General features: G+C 43.0%; 1 protein-coding gene across 1 annotated transcript; it reads right to left on the minus strand.

Moving 5' to 3' along the window:
* Positions 1–1,064: 1,064 nt before the first annotated feature.
* Positions 1,065–14,916, minus strand: AMACR (alpha-methylacyl-CoA racemase). The gene is made up of 5 exons (XM_065873379.1): positions 14,647–14,916; positions 12,215–12,358; positions 10,506–10,666; positions 7,589–7,775; positions 1,065–1,760 (listed from the first exon to the last, which is right to left on the minus strand). Exons 1-5 carry the CDS (start codon positions 14,903–14,905, stop codon positions 1,351–1,353), a joined length of 1,161 nt encoding a protein of 386 aa, XP_065729451.1. The 5' UTR covers positions 14,906–14,916; the 3' UTR covers positions 1,065–1,350.
* Positions 14,917–20,019: the final 5,103 nt, after the last annotated feature.

Genomic DNA, 20,019 nt, shown 5'->3' on the forward strand with positions numbered 1-20,019 from the left:
GGCTTGTGACTTATCTAGATCCAAGGAGACACAAGACAAGGTTTGCTGAGGGCTCCTGAGACGCTCTCTTCTTCTGGATGTTGCTGTGTGTGGAAGTGAGATCCAGAACTTGCTACATGATGGGGGAAAAAATAAAGGTGAAAAGCTGGGTAGGGAAGTTGAACAGTAGTCCAGGGAAGAGGTAACAGGGGTCTGGATGAAAGCAGCAATGGGAGATGGGCAGAAGGATGGATATGGGAGCTCTGAAGGTGGAACTGACAGCACTTCACTGTTGAGTTTCATTCCTTTAATAAATATTCACAAAGTTTCCAGTCATGGGCCAGGCACTACTCTAGGAACTGGGGGCTTAGCAATGGAACCTAGGAATGAAACCTACAAAGTCCTTCATAAAGCTTCTGCTCTAGCCTGCACTGGTTAAGGAATGAGGGCTGGGGTCAATCAGCATGTCAGCAGTGATACACAGTGTGAAGGAAAATGAAATAGGGTGAGGGGAGAGCAAGTGACAAGGCAGCTGCCATCCTGGACAGGGGTCAGGAAAGGACTCTCCGTAAGGGACATGTGAACAGTGGCCAAATGAGGTGAGGAGTAAGCCGTGGGGGCCTACTGGGGGCAGAGGGAGACAGCACAGGAGTGGAAGCTGGAGACTGTTAAGAGGAGGAAAAGTCTAGTTAACACTTTCAAATGCATGATGGTGGAGTTTACTGATCAAGAGACACATTTGGATGATACCAACAGGCAGCTACACACAGGAGCGGGTCTCGATGGAGAGTTGGCAACTATCTGAAGGAAACCTCAGGACATTTTCTAAAATTCCAGTTCCAAGACACTGGCTGAATGATTTCCTTACCAAATTAAAAGGATCAGACTTTTCTATCTAAGGACATTCATTCTGGTTAACAGTAGAGACTAAAATATTTCAAGGAGTAACAAAAGGCGATTTTAGTGCTATTTACAGAACTTTCTTGAAAGTTTTTCACAAACTTAAAAGCATGAGTAAACTTTGGGGGGAAAAGAGCTTTATTTAATAAAAAGCATTATATTAATTCACTTAAAGTATATTATAAATATATGAATATTTTAAATCAACAAATATAACCAATCAAGTAAATTGGAAGGCAGAAAAACTGCCACAATTTAGTATAGGCAAACTGAAAATATTCCTAAATCAAAAGCCATGATGTTAACCGTTTTCAGAATTCAATCATCACTTTATAATCAGCCTTGTTTCCTGATCAGAATAGTTGGACCACTGTGATATTGTTTTTTCATGTTTCCATGCATACAATTTTTTGCATTATTCTATACTGTAAATGCAATATTCAAATTTATTTGAGTTGTGGGGCTTAGAAGTTAGAGATTAGCTCTTGGTTTATTACTTTCAATAATTTTATCTGACTTAAGCTGACTGATCTCTTCCTGGCTGAAGCCAAACTCTTTGAGTATCTCTTCAGTGTGTTCTCCTACAAAAGGATCCCTTTTGGACGAAGGGACAGCTGGGGTGTTGGACAGCTGGGGTGCAGGGCGGGGACTCACACTCTGCTCACTATCAATAATAAATGAGCCCCGATCTTTGTGGTGACCACAGTGGGTAACCTCTTCAAAAGTCAAAACAGGAGTCACGCAGGCATCTGTGCCGTCAAAGATCTGACACCACTCTGCCTTTGTCTTCTTTGCAAATATATCTGCAAATTTCTTCTTCATTTCTGGCCAATCAGTTATGCTCATCTGACTGGGAAGTTCATCAGACTTTAGCCCAAGTCCTGAGAGAAAAACACAATTTCTTAAATTAGTATGCTTTGGGTAGAGTAAATCAGTGAAAATGAGTTTTGAACTCACTATAGTCACCCAAAACAGGATGTTCTATAGGGTTTCTCAAATGAGTCAAAAGAAGAAATTCAAACTCAACTTGAAGTTGGAGCCAAAGGCTGGAGAAGGTAGTAGGGTAACAGGATTCAAAACAGACTTTCCAAGTCTTTGCCAAGATTTTATTATTTACATTCCAACCAAAATAGTCTATTTTTAATGGTCTAGTTTCCAGAAACTGACTTCTTCCTTCTGAGTAGGTTTTTAAAAAGAAATTTCCTCATGATGTTACTATCTGTCATATTGAATTAAAATAACTCCACGTGCTTCCCTGGTGGTGCAGTGGTTAAGAATCCGCCTGCCAATGCAGAGGACACAGGATCGATCCCTGGTCCAGGAAGATCCTGCATGCCGCAACTACTGAAGCCCGCGCACCTAGAGCCCGTGCTCCGCAACAAGAGAAGCCACCGCAATGAGAAGCCCGCACACGGCAACAAAGAGTAGCCCCTGCTCGCTGCAACCAGAGAAAAGCCCACCCGCAGCAACAAAGACCCAACGCGCAGCAACAAAGACTCAACGCAGACATAAATAAATTAATTAAATAAGTAAGTTTATATTAAAAAAAAAACCCCATATTTCATATAGTGCTCCCAAACCCTACAAAAGCTAAAATCTAAACACTTTATACAAGACTACAGGCAGACCTCGTTTTATTGTCCTTCACTTCATTGCACTTCACAGACACTGCATTTTTACAAATGGAAGGTTTGTGCCAACACTGGGTGGAGCAAGTCTATGGGTGCCATTTTTCCCAACAGCATTTGCTCACTTCGTGTCTCTGTGTCACATTTTGGTAATTCTTGCAATATTTCAAATCCTCCACCAGCAAACAGATTACAACTCATGCGAAGCTCAGATGATGGTTAGCATTTTTTGGCAGTAAAGTATTTTTTAATTAAGGTATGTAGGTTGTTTTTTTAGACAATGCTACTGCATACTTAATAGACTACAGTATCATGTAAACATAGCTTTTATGTGTACTGGGAAACCAAAACATTCATGTGATTTGCTTTATTCAGATAGTCCCTTTATTGCAGTGGTCTGGAACCCAACCCACAAAGTCTGTGAGGTATGCCTGTACCCCTGTTTTCAAGGAAGAAGTATAAAGATAAATGATTAAATTCAAGATTGCAATTTTATAAATAATGTTCATTTCTCTTTATTTTCGTCAAATAAAAGAGCTCTAGGAGGACAGTGATATTTGACTCATTACTCTCTTACAACCCTGCTGTGACCTAGGAACAAAGGACTTGTAAAGTAACCAAAGACACGTGCAAATTGTTCCCATAGCAAACAGGACAGAAAATTTTCAGCCAGCCAATCAACAGGGGGCACAGAGACTTTTTTGCTCTCTCAAGTATGAAGAACCTTGAAGGGCCCATCAACACAAGGGACAGAGAGGATGAAAGCATCCGCCAGGGGATATCACAGGAAGGTGGCTTCTCTGCCCCATGACCTGACCTGTGCTGCCTTTATTGACTACAAGCACCTACCCCTGTAGATACAACCAAACTCCAGTGCTGATTAAATTATACCCAAGGGGACACTTTGTTGGGGTTCGGTGTAACTGTCATTTTTATTCCCTCTTGTAGAAGAGGGTTTCTAAATTTAAATTACGCATAATATTTTGCATAAGTTTGGCCAAGTTAATCAAGTAATTCTCACTTTTATCATCCTTTCCTCATCTACCATGTTGAAAAACAATGACCAATTGTAAGCTGCTCTGAAGATGCAAAAGTGCCTATGGAGGTAAGAAGACATGAATACTGCAGGCTCTTCTTAGTGTTTTGAGGGATATGAGGAGAATTCACATAGTTCTGAACAGCTGTGAAAAAACACCTGTGGGATATACAAGTACATTTTTCTCTGTAGCCACATGTCCCATTCAAAACCAGGAAAGATATGGAGCCATAGTTTCAGGTTTATCACTAAAACCTATAAGGAAATGTTTCTAAGGGTGTCTTTCACTTTGCTTTCTCTTTCCTGATAGCCCCTAACTCTGGGATTCAAAAACACATAAAACGAGCAGTTGGCCAAAAGCATTTAAGTAGACCACAGCTACTTCTGGAAACATATTTGCATGCTTTTTTAAACAGTTTTTTAAAAACAAAAAATCAGAATGTGATCAGAACCATAAACTAAGTAAAAGTGGAGTCAATAGGTCTCCAACAAACACTATACTTGAGATTACACCGATCATACTTTGTATACTGGAAAATACTAGAAATCAAAAGACCCCAGGCTCTACCCCTAACTCTGACACGCCAGCTCTTCCATCGTCCTATCACCCTCTCTCAGCCCACAATTTCCCAGCCAGCTCAGGACTCCTCATCAAGGCCCCAGGACGAACTACCAGTGCTTTAGGGTGGGCTGCTTCCTGTGCTGCTGACAGCCTATGCGTAACTCTGAGTCCATTTCCCCATAGAACACAATTATCGATTGTGGCTAGTTTTTATAGTACAATCAATATTCAATTTCTGCTATTATAAGTCAAACAGACGTTCAGAGACTGACCTGGGGATTCAGACACCATTTAAAACTTGAGAAAATATGTTTTGATTTCCAAAAAACTACCTTATACGTACATGTATACACACACACACACACACACACACAATTATACAAAATATTTATTGTTTTAAGTACACGTCATAAACTTTCTGCTCTGTAACACAATATTAGGCACATATGAAGCAGTCAAAGCTGTATGCTGCAAGTATGCAGTGACATATGCACAAAGATTAATGCTTATTAATAAACAATAAACATTATGTGTTATAATGTAAACCTGGAAAAAACGAAAATTAACTTGAAAGGAAGTGGTTAAATAAATTTTAGTAGAGGTATACCACGGAATATGATATGGCTGCTGTATAAAGAGGGTGAGGCTGAAGATCTTTGGTACTGACAAAAAAGATGTCTTTGCTATATTTTTGAATGAAAATAGCTATTAATTATACATTTATATAATTAAATATATTATATATAAATTGTAAAAGAAGTTTAATTGTGTTTGTATGTGCACAGGGAAAGTTCTTCAAGGCCACATCCCAAACTTTCCCAAAGCAGAAGGACAAGGGAGAATTTTTGCCTCTTACTTTACAAATTCTGTATTGTTTACATTTCTTTCGTTAAAAAAATACATTATTTTGAATTTTTTTCATTTTTTTTTAAATTGTGGTAAAATACACAAAATATAAAATTTACCATTTTAGTCACTATTAAGAATACAGGGGCTTCCCTGGTGGCGCAGTGGTTGAGTCCGCCTGCCGATGCAGGGGACACGGGTTCGTGCCCCGGTCCGGGAAGATCCCACATGCCGTGGAGCGGCTGGGCCCGTGAGCCATGGCCGCTGAGCCTGCGCGTCCGGAGCCTGTGCTCCGCAACGGGAGAGGCCACAACAGTGAGAGGCCCGCGTACCGCAAAAAAAAAAAAAAAAAAATTCTCTATTGCTTATCTGATTTACTACAAGAGTCTCAAGAGGTCATGAAATTCTCAGTACTTTCAGATTTCTTTGCCCTGGAAAGCAGCAGGGGCATAGCACAGAGGAGTCGGAGCCTTACAAAAACCTTGTGTATTTATGTTCAGATACTGAGAGCTAAATGAAGGTATGTTCTCAAAGATCTCAGTATATAAGGTGAAATAAATAAATTAATACTACCTCAAAAAATCATTACAGATATGGGGGTTTGTCCAGTTAGGCCTGCGAGAGAAGTAATGTGTATGGGACAAGTAAAAGTACTATTTTTGCAAATCAATACTGTAGAAGAAAGAAGATGCTGAGGCATTTCGGCATGGACTATGTAGATTAAACAAAAGCTGAACGAACTTGCTAAGTCCCCCGAAAGCACAAGCCACCTGCCAGCTAAGGATCCTTAGTGAACTTTAAAGGGAGAGAGGACATGAAAGGTACCACAAAAGGCCGCGACTGCAAAACAACTGGAGGGGTTACAGAGTTTAGACTCAGAAAGAGGAAACCCGGGAGAAGATTATCACAAGTCAAGGACTGGAGCAGTCTGCCTGCTATAAAATGAGGTGGAGTGTGGATGTTAGACATGATCATTCTACACATGTATGTTTTTAAGAAAACAACAAAATACACCACAGAGAGGAGTTAAATTCTGAAATGACAGAGCAAGGACCTTCAAAACTTGGCTCCTGCATGAAAGCGACAAGAACACTGGCACAAACTATCAGAATCAACATTTCCGTTACTCTAGACGTTAACTAAAAGCTTGCAACAATCGAAGGAGCATATTTAAGAAAAAAAATGACTGAACTCAGTAAGACCAGTGAGCTTTGTGATGTTATAACTTAGGCTAATTTCATCCCTCTCTCCCCAGCTCTGTGATGGCCTTGAAAACCAACAGGCTCTCAACAATGGTAGTCGTGAAAACCAGTAGGTTAACAGCCAAGGAAGAGGAGGCAAAATGAGTTTGAAGCTCCCACAAAATCCTATCCCCAGAGAAGCGCCAATGTTTGGCCTGTCTGACAGCTCCCTGAAAATCCCCACCCTCAGGGCTTGTCTTTAGTTGATCTGACTCAGAGCTTACACTGCCCTATTCCTGAGACATTTGTCAAAAAAAAAAAAAAAAGTCAGTTGCAACTGTCATTTAGAATTGCCTGTGCGTCGTGATAATAAAATTTCACTGAAGATTAGTTAATTTTATTATTATATTTAAATTCCCTATAGACAAAAACACAAGGTTTTTGTAAGGCACAGACTCCACTGTGTTATGTACCTGCTGCTTCCTAGGGCCCTGCACCCCAGGGTGGGAGTGTTGTTCCCACCACTCAGCCCCTCGTATAGCATTGTTCTGTCCAGAATTTTGAATTGACCTCTGGTCTTAGTCTTAATTTCTGGACGGAAAGGCATCCTCTATGATCTAGATAAACCATTTTGTTCTATGGTTTCTCTAACTTAGAGTTAAGTTGGTGAAGTTAATATAGTTGATCAGAGAATGCTTTCTGAGGCTAGCAAAAACAGTCATTTCAGCGATACACAAATAACTCTGAGTAGCACCGCGCATCTGAAAAGCTACCAAACATGGCGATAAAACTCCAAACTTAAAGCTGAAAGATAAATGTGCTGCAACCAGCCTGTCACACTGCTTCAGAATACATTCTGAAACTTCTTAGATACTAAATTATCTGTAAACTTTGAATTCACATTTCACAGGAACAAAGTAACTTCAGTCCAATTATCAATTAGGGAAGAGGGGATCCCAAATTTTCCTGCTAACTTGTGGCAACATGTCAGTAAGACAAGAATCTGCCAGAAAGGTAAACTACAGAAGCATCAAGTGATGGTAACATATTGCAACAAACTCTCATTCACCAAAGTCTCTCTGTGCTCTGGTGACCCCGTCACTGAAGTACCATGAGGGACATCTATCAGGGAACAAAAACTGGTAGAACCAGTAGATCATTTCTAGGGAAGAAAAGGATGTGGGCACACATGGGCAAGATAAATATCCAATACTACGGAGTATGAAATGTGATAAAAACACTGAACTACCACAAAAAGGATTATTATTTTTTTAATCTGAGCTATTTTACAGACTTGTAAATTTACTTGTCAATTTAAAAGATGTGGGAAGTGCCCCACAATATAATGATGGCTATAATTAGGTAAATTATAAAGTGGATATATAATAAAAGACATCATGAACTTCAAAAGACTCCAAAATAGTCCAAAAAACATCCACAGAAAAGAGGTGCTCACCCCTGAGCAGCAGCTCATAGAACTGGGGCTCCAATGCTCCAACAGCCATGAACCCACCGTCCGCCGTCCTGTAGGTTGCGTAGAAAGGCGCTCCACCATCTAACATGTTCTGTCCACGAGGCTGTCCCCACAGTCCTGTTTGTTGGGTTTTCCACAGAAAAGAACCGAGATATGCTGTTCCTTCCACCTTTGAAGAAACAGAATACAGTATGAATCCAGACAGTTCAACTATAAAAAGCACGATTTCTACTTGAGTTTTTAAAAAAATATTTGTATAAAACTGTTTATCTTGGAATATAGGAAGATTATATCTAATTATACAACTTCTTTGATATTTCAAGAAAGTGAGTTAGAGCAGGCTTATGATAGAGTGAGTTTCTGCACTATTCAGATCAGGGAATACTGTTCAGAAAAGACTTAAAGGAACTACTTTTGTTCTTCCTTTCAAATAAGATTGGCAGAATGTTGATAATTTTTGAAGCTAAGTGAGGGTACATGGAAGTTCATTATACATTCTCTTTACTTTTATATATGTTAACAACTGTCAGGATAAAAAAGTTGAAAACAAAGCAAAAAGGTTTTTTTAAAAAATCTATCATGTGATCTCAATACCTACAAACACATACACACAGATATATGAAGCATATCACATTTTAAAGGTAAATCACATGACAGTTAAATTTAGTTGGTTCTAGTTTGACTCCAAGCCCAAGAAAACAAATTTGAGTATTTAATATATCTTAACTTTAATAATCACTAGAAAGTTACAAAATAAACATAACAGTATGGGTGGCAGGTATATGGGTTTTCAGAGTACAGACAAACTAGTTTGGGAATGCCAACTTCCCACTAGTCCTAAAGTAACGGGAATGGATTCACAAACTCAGGTATGATTATCACAAGGCTGGATGCACTGGGCTATCTAAAGAAGACTACTTCCCTATCCTTACGGCTTTCTGATCCTAATGATTCTGGCACCACAGGGAGAAGGCCATCAAAGCATCCTTGTCTCTGAGGTTACCAACAGGGGGGCCCCATTCCAACTGTGAGCATGGGACTTCTCACAGATTCTGGCTGTAATAGAACAAACACAAAATATATCTTTAGATACATCCTAGTTTTCCCATTTAACTTGAGGAAGCTCACGCACACTTCAATTCATGGATCTGACATTTGTTGTCACCAAGTAGTGGAGTTTGTATAAGTGGCCTGTGGTGGTGCTTTTTTTTGAAATGGGGTTACAGAGATCTTAGAGAGTGTCCCCACATTTAGACATACAAACACACATATAGACACACACATATATATACGTATACATATATAATCTCTTTTACACACTGGATGTAGTGATGAGTCTATTGAAAAAAGATGTCCTAACAGTGTTACGGGGCTGGTCTGGCTCACTCAGGATACAAACAGGCTCTAATTTAATTCCACCTTTACTTGGTGTCATAGGAGGATAGCGGACAAGAGACACAGCAGTTATAATCCTCATCTCATCGTGAGGCTGCCCAGCACATACTTCTCTTCTCCCCTCACACACACGTAGCGTGTGCTGACACAGACCAGAGCCTTTGACACAGGGAAATTGCAGCCTCAATTTCCCAACCTTTTATATTGTTCTCATCACGTAGGCCAATGGCCTGCATGCCAACACACAGCCCCCCAGGTCAGATGAGCCTCCCAGATCAGGAGTAAACACAGTAAAACGGACTGCACATTCCACAGTTACCTTAACTCTAGTTTCTAAGGCAACAGTCTGATGAAGAGACAACTCCAGGTCATCACAGGCAGGCCTGGATCAAGGATTCTGCTGCTAAAGTCATTTGGAAACTACTGGCCCAAAACAATAAGGTATCTGGGGACTTCCCTGGTGGCCCGGTGGTTAAGACTCCATGCTTCCAACGCAAGGGGCAAGGGTTCGATCCCTGATCGGAGAACTAAGATCCCACATGCTGTGCGGCACAGCCAAGAAAATTTAAAAAAAAAAAAAAAAATTTAAAGAATAAGGTATCTATTTCCCCCAATCACCCTCTTCCTTCAGCAATCCTCCCCAGGGTGCCAGGGCCACGATCCACCGGGTCTTCCAAGCGAGAGATGGGGGAGCCATTCTTGATTCCTCCCTCTCCCTTCATTGCCAATATCTCATCAAATCCCAGCAATTTTACATCTCAAATGTAAATCCTTAAATCCAGACCCATTCTACCATTAACCATTTTAGTTCTCACCTTTTCTCTCTCCATCCAATCCATTCTCCACCCTACCGCCAAAGATCTGTCCAAACGCAAAGGTATAGTGACACTGGACTGGGCTCTCATCAACTAGCTGTGAGAACCTGGGCAAATTTCTGTGCTTTAGTTTCCTCTTCATTAAAATAGCAATGTATTCCAAGTGAAATTGCTGTTTGGGGGATCAGGAGAAATCACACAGGAAAAGTGCCTAGGATAACAAGAGGCATGTGTATGAGGGTAAAAACACCGAAGCATCATGACACTTGGGTCTCCCCTACACAATGCAGCAGGAAGGTCTAAACTGGTCCATTTTACTCGAGCATCATTAAGAATCTTCTCTACCTGCTAAGGGAGACTTCCTGAGCCCAGTTTTGAATGAAGATTTCTTGAAAACCATATCCTAAGCACAAGAGACAGCACAGGGAAAATTGTTGAAACACAACATAGAAATCAGGTGAGTCATGAAACGTTTAGAAGATTGACTCCACAAACAGATGATCAAAATATGACATTCTGACACATGTTCAAGATATGAAGCTATTTTAAAGAAAAGGCCATCCTTGGTAACTTGGATTCAAATTTCAAATCTCATGTATCTCATCTTGTTCAGAAGAGGATTTGAGGCAGCCATATATCGACCTCAGGAACAACTAGTAGGCTTATCATTTCACCCAATCAACACTTACCATGTTTGCATCAACGACCTGACCTTTGCCAGAGCGTGTGCGTTCAAATAGCGCCATCAGGATGCCCAGTGCGCACATGAGGCCACCACCACCAAAATCAGCCAGGAGATTCAGTGGGGCGTATGGAGCCTCACCACTTCTGCCAATTCTTGATAAAACACCTATACCATTAAAAAAATCGGGGAACACTAACTGTAAATTTAATGCCTCTTTTAAATAAATACATGAACATCTTAGGGGGAAAACCAATCTCTCTAGTTACTGTTGTAAGTGAAAACTAATACCTAATGCTTTTCTAAACCTAAACCTGTTCAGCATATTTATAAGAAGGCTTTCCGGGCTTCCCTGGTGGCGCGGTGGTTGAGAGTCTGCCTGCCGATGCAGGGGACACGGGTTCGTGCCCCGGTCCGGGAGGATCCCACATGCCGCGGAGTGGCTGGGCCCGTGAGCCATGGCCGCTGAGCCTGCACGTCCGGAGCCTGTGCTCCGCAACAGGAGAGGCCACAACAGTGAGAGGCCCACGTACCGGGGAAAAAAAAAAAAAAAAAAAGGCAGCTTTCCCTCTAACAAGGTTCCTTGTTTGATTTTTTTGTTTTCTCTAAAACTTTATTCCAACTAACATTTTCAGAATTCTGTTGCTAAGTTTTTATTCACTGGGTTTTGGGGGGGGAAATGGTTGCTATCCACTTAGCACTTTATGGCTTAACAACAGTATAATGCACTTCCATTCTTATTAGAAAGAGATGCAAGAAAATAAACACAAGAAATAGAAAAGGAATTAAATGTTTAAGTAGATGAGAAAAGCCAACTCTACACTCACTTTTTTCCTCAACCTTTAAATGTGTACACACAGAAAATCTGAGACTTCCTTGACCCAGCAACACAGTTCTTAGAAATCTAGAACTAGGCCATTCTATGATATGTCCTTTTTTTTTTTTAATTTATTTTTGGCCAAGTTGGATCTTCGTTGCTGCATGTGGGCTTTCTCTAGTTGCAGTGAGCAGGGGCTACTCTTCATTGTGGTGCATGGGCTCTTGGCATGCGGGCTTCAGTAGTTGTGGTGCGTGGGCTCAGCAGTTGTGGCGCGTGGGCTCTAGAGCGCAGGCTCAGTAGCTGTGGTACACAGGCTTAGTTGCTCTGCGGCATGTGGGATCTTCCCAGACCAGAGATCGAACCCGTGTCCCCAACATTGGCAGGCAGATTCTTAACCACGGAGCCACCAGGGAAGCCCTAAGATATGTTCTTACAGGCCAAAACTCGAGTAAGGTGATATTATGACCTGAAAACCATGGGCTTTTTCTAGTATTCATAGAATTTCTAAAATCATGACTCAGTCAATGATTCTCAATAAAGTGAGGGAGGAGGGGTATCAAAATCAAACTATATCTTTGCAAAATATAGGGCAACCATTTCTACTACCAACAAGTCTGTTAATTCCCGGCAGGGGCTTGCTGGAGAATTAACTTCACAAATGTAGTCAGTAAATGTTATTAGTGAACACATTACGCCTTCCATGTGTTAAGGCAGGGGGAGGACGAGGATGACTGTTCCAAGACAAACCAACCCTTTTTAAAAAACCACGTGCCCTTTATTGACTCCAGCAAATATTTAAATCTTCACGTTAAAAAAATTCTTTTTAATAAGTGTAACTGTAGATCTTGACTGGGAACAAAATTAAAAGTGTAGAGAAATGATTGTTTTCAACATACCTGACAAAGCCAAGTAGTTGATGTCATGTCCTGCTACCCTAGAGAATCTTCCTGATTGGCCAAATCCACTCAACCTGGCATAGATAAGCTTTGGATTCTCCCTCTGCAGAATCTCTGGGCTGAGCTGGAGTTTTTCCATCACACCTTGAGAAAAGTTACAATTTTTTTTTTAAGAGAGCATGAATTGAGGATGGGTATAATCCCTTCTTTGTGGCAAACATAAAACAGCACTCTTGCAAGGAAAACTAGTAACATTTGTTGCAGGTTTATAGGGTATTGCCAGTAATTAAGGACCCAGAGAGTGAAGCCCCCATTTCTGGAACGTGTGGCTTCCCCCCGACGCCCAGAAAGCTATTTCCCTCCAGCACTGCCCTGCATCCCTTCAGGCATACCCAAGCATCTTCAGTCCTCAGAGTGGACATTTCATCCCTTTATTCAGGCCCTTTATAGTTCCCCAAATTCTCTCCTTAGTAATTTATTAGAAATGGTCTGTTCTTTTGGAAGTTACTCTGGGTCTTTGACCAAAAATTCACTTTTGGAAGCTGCTATTCCTTTCAGGACCTTTTCTATGTCTATACCCGCATCAGTGCCTGCTATACTTATTTATGTATGTATATATTCCTTCTTCCCTATCAGCTCAGAAGCTCCTCTGGCAGGATCCATGCCTCATCTCTTTCCACAGGCTTATAACGTGCCTCTGCCTCCATAAAGCTATGATAAGTTACAAAAGAACTCTATTCCTAGAGTGGTGGTTGCCAAGGGGTAGGGGGTTGGGAGAGGGATGGATTGGGAGTTTCGGATTAGCAGATGAAAACTGGTATATACAGAATGGATAAGCAACAAGGTCCTATGTATAGCACAGGCAACTATATTCAATATCCTGTGATAAACCTTAATGGAAAAGAATATGAAAAAGAATGTATAAATATGTATAACTGAGTCACTCTGCTGTACGGCAGCAATTAACACACTGTACAGGCAACTATATTCAATATCCTGTGATAAACCTTAATGGAAAAGAATATGAAAAAGAATGTATAAATATGTATAACTGAGTCACTTTGCTGTACGGCAGCAATTAACACATTGTAAATCAAGTATACTTCAATAAAAAATAAAATAAAATAAAAAGAACTTTATTCCTCTACCTAAACATCAGCCACAATCCCCTCCCCTGGCAGCTATGTCTGTATTCACAGCTCTACCCTCCTCCTAATTCCAAGATTGTCGACAAGTTATTTAACCATGCTGAACCTCCTTCAACTTCAAATACGGTATTATTAAATTATGACATAATCCTAATTACTCAATTATTATTGTTATAATTCTCAAATCTGAGGGTAAATGAATTGACACATTTAAATATGCCTGGTGCCCACAGACATTCAATTCATTCACTAAACATTTACTGCCTTCCTGCTATATACCAGGCAAAGCTCTGTATTTGTACTTGAGCAAGATGACGGTGGCAGTTGTCTAAGAATAGATCGGAGTGGTGCTACACCCAAACAGCAGCTTTAAAAAACGCTGCCAAGGAAGCTGCAGCAGGTATGAAGAGAAAGAATCCTGAGTCATAGGAAGGAGGAAGAATGATGGGATTGGTGATAACTGAAAGCTGGCGGGGGAAAGGAAGATTTGGAGTCCTGGTTGAAGTACAAGTTTCTGATTCAGGCAACTGGGTGGACATTGGTTCCATTCACTGAAATAAAACACAAAGAGGAGATGCCATTTTAGTAGGGAAGATGACGAGCTCAGTTTGGAATACGTGGAAGCTGCAGTGCCCGGGGGAAGACCAAGTAGAAATGGACAGGAGCTGGGTATTCCGGAAGTCTGTGGCTCTAAAAGGGGGTACAGTTATAGATTTGGCCAACATCTGCCTGTAAAAAGTAAAAATAATAGGAATAGATAAGGTGGCTCCAAGAAGCAGAGTGTAAAGGAAATTGAGCAGAAGCTGGAACTTGGGAACACCAGCATTTAAGGCAGGGAGTTGTCCTGGGTCCGGGGATCGCTTTATGAGGTACACCAAGCTCCAAACGGTAACAAAATGACTATGTACCTATATGCAGCTTTCCGGGGAGAGAATCTATGGCTTTCGATCGTTTCTCATAGGGTTCACGATCCTCAAGTAATTAAGAATGGCAACTATAATAGGGTGACTCAAAAAAAGAGAAACTGGGAAGGAGTCAGAGAGAGGTATAAGAGCAAAGGCAACAACAGTATCTCGGAATCCAAGTATGGAAGACCGTCTCAGTGGGCGAACGTTCAGCAACAATATCAAATGCAACAGAAAGGTCTAGACAGACAGGGACGGAAAGGGTTCGGGTGGCAACAGGGAAAAGGTGTGCCGGGCCAACCCCAAATGCCCGGCGGCCTCCCTTCTTCGGGGAGCGTCCCTCGCCCGGTCTCGCGTAGCGTCGGGATCTGGGGCTCACCAGGGCGGAAGGACTCCAGCACCACATCCGCCCGGGCGCACAGCGACCGCAACACCGCCGCTCCCCGCGGCTGCTTCAGATCCACGGCGAGCGAGCGCTTGCCCCTGGCCATCCGGCTCAGGTCGCCGCGGGTGCCCGGCCGGTCCACACGCACCACCTGCGCCCCGAAGTCCGCCAGGACCATACCGCAGAACGGGCCCGGGGCCAGGCCGGCCAGTTCCACTACGGAGACGCCCTGCAAAGCCATGGGCACCCGCATATCCTTCCGAAGGCGTAAGAAACGGAACAGCCCCAACGTCGGCCACTCGGGCCTGGGGCCCCCCTCCGTCCCACTCTCCCTCCGTCCCTCGCGGCCCCGCCCTCGTAGCCTCTCCCTGGTGCGCCTGCGTGTGGCCGCGGAGTCTGCGCATTGGTGCGTTTCCTGGCCCCGCCTCCCCGGGTCCGCGGAGGGTTCACTTTTTGGAACTGCGGAATCGTAAATCGTGACCGGGCTTGACCTGGGGACCCCGTGGCTGGTCACCGACTTCTCAGGACGCTTTTACTCTCGATGTTGCGATCCCAGCTGTTGTGCGCTTTGGGTTCGTAAACCTCTCCGGCCCTGGAGAAATTAAAAGTACATAAATATTTAAGAACAATGCTAAAGTATTTTTTTCGGTGGGCTGCAGACTGCCTTCTTACTTCTTTCTTAGCCACCCGATGATTCACCCACAGATGGCTTGCGTATAGTGGAATATCAAAAGAACATCTGAGAGGGCGGTGCTCATCAGAGGCAAATCAGAGAGGTTTAAAAATATTTAGTTTGTCACCTGCCATTTCTACAATTACGGCTTGGAGTTTTAGATTTTAATGCACATTTTTAAAAAGTACAATAAAATAATTCCAAATAGGCCTACTCCTTTCAGTTAGGGGTGCTCCAGGAACTAAGGAGAGACTTTTATAGAGTAAAGGCAAAGCAAGGAAATTATTCATTGGCTATAACGTTAAAGCCTAGTTGGCTGTTTGGGTTTGGTTCTTACCTTTGATTTCCGAAATTTGAGGCATTTACAGAGACTGCCAAGGGCACTAGAGCCACATCAGTCTAATGGCTTCCTTGTTTAATTAATTTAACACCTTTTTGTCCCCCTGTACCCCATGTTCCTACCTTTGCTCAAGCATACGTTTCCTTACCCCCATCCTCTTGTCTTATTTTGATTTTGAGAAATTTAAAGAAAGAAAATCACAAAAAATCCTATAACAGACATCCAGACATCCACTAATATTTTTTCACAGTGGCTCCCAGTCTATTTTTCTAAAAAGTAAACAGTACAGGTACAGCTGGTGCTAACACCCAGGATCAGATTCACATGAATCAGATATCTTACCAGCATCAAGCTTTACTAATAAGGTCAAAGATGCAGATCATGGAGATGAAAAATGGAATATCTCCTGCCTTACCGGTAGACAAAGGATGTCACAGTCATCAATGATTACAGCCACTGCCAGATCTGGTGGCCCTGAGGGAACTCAGGAAGGGAAGAATACCTGCCATCTAGCAGCCATCAGGCTGCAGCCACTCTCTATGGTGAGCCCCAAGGAAACTCAGGATGTAAAAACACAGGATACTGGCCCCAGATAGCTGAGGGGCATTTCAAAGGAATGATTTCAGTGAGCCCAGACTCTTGCATCTTCCCATACACAGAAAAGCGCTCAATTCCTTAACTCCAGATATCTGGTTTTCTTTAATTAACAGTCATCTTTTGATGTTCCGACTACCTGCCCCTTGTTGCAAAACTGCTATACATCCTAGCTCTCCCCTCACCTCCTCAGAACTCCTGAGCAGTTCTCTCAGGGTTACTTGAGATGCTGCCTCCGAGGCTTGAAGTCCTCAAAATTCCTGCCAAATGAAACATAACTCTCAACTTTTAGGTTGTGAATACTTTTTTAGTCAGCAGAGACATGATCAGACAAAGCAGAGGTCTGGGAAATCTCACTTGACACTACAGGCCTTTCCTTCCTTCATTGGACACATACCCCCTGTTACAAGCTGAATTGTGTCCCTTTAACATTCATATATTCAATTCCTAATCCTAGTACTCAGAATGTGACTGTACTTGTGTTGCAGCAAAAATAGAAATGAAGTTTTCCTTTTCCTGAGAGCAAGGAAAACAAAGGGAACAGTGAACAAGCTAGAGAAGAAATGTAACCTGGCCTGAAAGAGTTAATCACTCCTAGTTTTATTTTAACCGTCACTCATCTGTAGTATCTGTAACTAGATTTGTACTTCACAAAATTAACCTCACTCCCTGACACTATGTAAATTACATTCTGCACCTATCACCCCTAACTGCGTGAGTTACATCCTGTGCCTATCACTCCCTAACCTTATTACGTCCCCTCCCTAACCTTATTACGTCCCAGGGCTTACATTCCCTATGCCCCCTTGTAACAAATCACCCCCTGTAGCTTTTGTATTTCAGAGAGAAGGTTGCTGGCCGATAAACCAGAGACAAATGAACCCAATTACCGAATGCCGGACCCCAATTACTGGGCTGCCTGACTGTCAGCTATGACTGTTTTGAAATAATGCAAAGGAAAAAAAATGCAAGACCTTCACTACTTTGATCCTTATCACATACCCCCGGACTGCGAGCCCCACGTATAAAATCTTCTCCGATTCCCCAAGGAGGAGGGAACAGTTCTTGAGGCACTAGCCTGCTGTGTCTTCCCTTCTGCCTGACAGAAAAATAAAGCTATCTCTCTCATCCTTCAAAATCTCTTTCTCTGTATTTCTGTTTGGCATCGGTGCACAGAGAAGCCGAGATTTCGGCAACATTTAGAGATAGGGCCTGTAGAGGTAATTAAGATAAAATGAGGTCATATGGGTGGGTCCTAATCCAGTATGACTGGTGTCCTTATAAGAAAAGATTAGGACATAGAACACACAGACCAAGGGACAATCTTGTGAGGACAGAGCAGAAGGCAGCCATCTGCAAGCCAAAAAGAGAAGCTTCAAAAGAAACCACACCTGTTGACCCTATGATCTTGGACTTTTAGCCTCCAGAACTGTGAGAAAATCAATTTCTGTTGTTTAAGCCATCCAGTCTGTGGTATTTTGTTATGGCAGCCCTAGCAAACTGATACACCCTTTGACCCATGATTATAGATGAGGTCTCTAATGAGGTTCTCATGTCACCAACAGACGATATCCCAGAGAGTTACTTAGCTATGGAACCATGCTTCCTAAATTCTGGATTTATTTAGCATAATTAATCCTGTGGCCAGGGATGATGCCGAAAGCTCAGCTTCTCTGTACACTGGTGCCAAATCAAATCTCGGAGACAGAGTTTTGGGTGAAGTAGAAAAGGATAGCTGTATTACTTTGCCAGGCAAAGGGGGACACAGTGGGCTCCTGCCCCCAAAAATTATGTGTCCCAACCCAGGAGGATTTGATAAGGAGTTTTATAACAATGCTTCCCAAGGGTGGGGTTGCTGGGAGCCCCTATGGGGCTCCCAGGCATGGAGGCCTTTTTGTCCCCCATTTCTGGTAGGCAAGACTCCAGCCTCCATGACCTTCCTTGAGTTCCAAAGGGCAGATTCGAACAGTTGCTAATCAAGGGAGGAGCAGCCAGGAAACCACTTGAGGCGAGATTAAAGGGACCAGAGAAGCTCATCTAGATGAGGAGACCCACCACCTGAGACCCTGTACACACCCTAATCTTGTCAGCAACCCCACCCTTTTGAAACTCTGCAGAAGAAAGAAGAATGCAGGACTGTTACTGTGTTGATCCTTATCACATACCCCTGACCAGGAGCGCCGACTATAAGACCTCTCCCTATTCCCAAGGGAGTGGGGCACAGATCTTGAGGCACTAGCCTACTGTGTTCCCTCTTTGTCTGGCAAAGAGACAAAGCCACTCTTTCTTTTCCTCCATAACTCTGTCTCCATATTTCTGTTCGACATCGTTGCACAGAGAGCCAAGATTTTGGCATCAGGAGTAGTCCCCTGTATATAATTCCATAAGGGCTCAATCCTAGCCCGCTTCTAGGGGCCACCAGCATACAGAGAGCAATTGGCAAGACCTTGTCCCATTTTAGATGTGTTTTCTGGCATAGCTTTTTTAGGGGAACCACTAACAAAGCTAACCACCTGCCCTGGTCAGGCAAAACAGTAGCCACTTGCATGAGTTATCTTAAAAAAGGAGGTCCTGGGAAGGAATGTGGAACTAATACCACCAACCCGAAGAATTTGGGAAAGTTCAAAAGGAGAGAGGAGTCGCCAGTCCATATGTCCTACCAACCTCCCAGAATCCTTCTTGCTGGAATCCATCTTGGCTGAGTGATGGATGCACCACCAGAAAGGCCCCTGAGTCAGAATGATTGGTCAGAGACAAACTGGAAACTAATCCCATCACCATAAAACCCGAGACTGAGAGCCTCGTGGCAGAGCAGTTCTCCTGGGCTCCCTTACCCTGCTGCTCTCCACCTGGCACCCCTTCCCAATAAAGTCTCTTGCTTTGTCAGCACGTGTCTCCTCGGACAATTCATTTCTAAGTGTTGGACAAGAGCCCACTCCCGGGCCCTGGAAGGGGTCCCCCTTCCTGCCAAAAACGGCCACTCTGGCAGGATCTCCTCTTCTCTACGACTGACATCCTGACCACTCGGAGTACTCAGGGACCAGTTTGCCTGCTGACGGACCAGACTCAGAGGCCACAACCAGGACTGTTTTATCCTTGGTCTCTTTCTGACTCAGACGACTGGCCAGAGAGCCCCAACAAGGAACTCTGGGTAAAGAACTTTATTGACCTCTTTCCCCTTCCCTCTCCCTTTCCTCTTTTCAACCCCTCCTATCCTACCCTTTTTTCTTCTGTCCTGGTCCTGGACGCAGGAGTCTGGTTGAAGGGCCTCAAGCCTGATCTGAGGGATGGAGCCTGATCACCTCTGGTGGGCAGAGAACTCGAATTCTGGTCTGGTGTCTGGTTTCTAGTTTCGAATAGGGCTGAGTTCCCATCCTCCCTTCCTAGAAGACTGGGGGAAAGTCCCGTAACACCTGGGCAGCTGCAGGTGACAGGTGCCTTTGATGTGCACCTTAGCTATCTGGGGCCAGGATCCTGTTTTTCTCCATCCCGAGTCCCCTCACAGCTCACAGCTGCAGCAGCTGATGGCCTGATGGCCGCAATACCCTTTGTTTACTGATGTGGCAAGTGATATTCTGATATGCCTCATCCACACATCCATGCACTTTCCCCTTTTTACTTATCTTCCTTCACTGAGTTGAAAACTCATGGAAGGTAAGACTTGTACTTTAAATGCTGAGTCACTCCTGGAATACCACAGTACCTTTGCACAGAGTAGATGTTTATCAATTCCAGCCAGGCCCTTTGTAGTTTACATTTG

Source organism: Phocoena phocoena, chromosome 3, assembly GCF_963924675.1.
Source record: "Phocoena phocoena chromosome 3, mPhoPho1.1, whole genome shotgun sequence".
In the NCBI taxonomy this organism is placed as follows: Eukaryota; Metazoa; Chordata; class Mammalia; order Artiodactyla; family Phocoenidae; genus Phocoena; species Phocoena phocoena.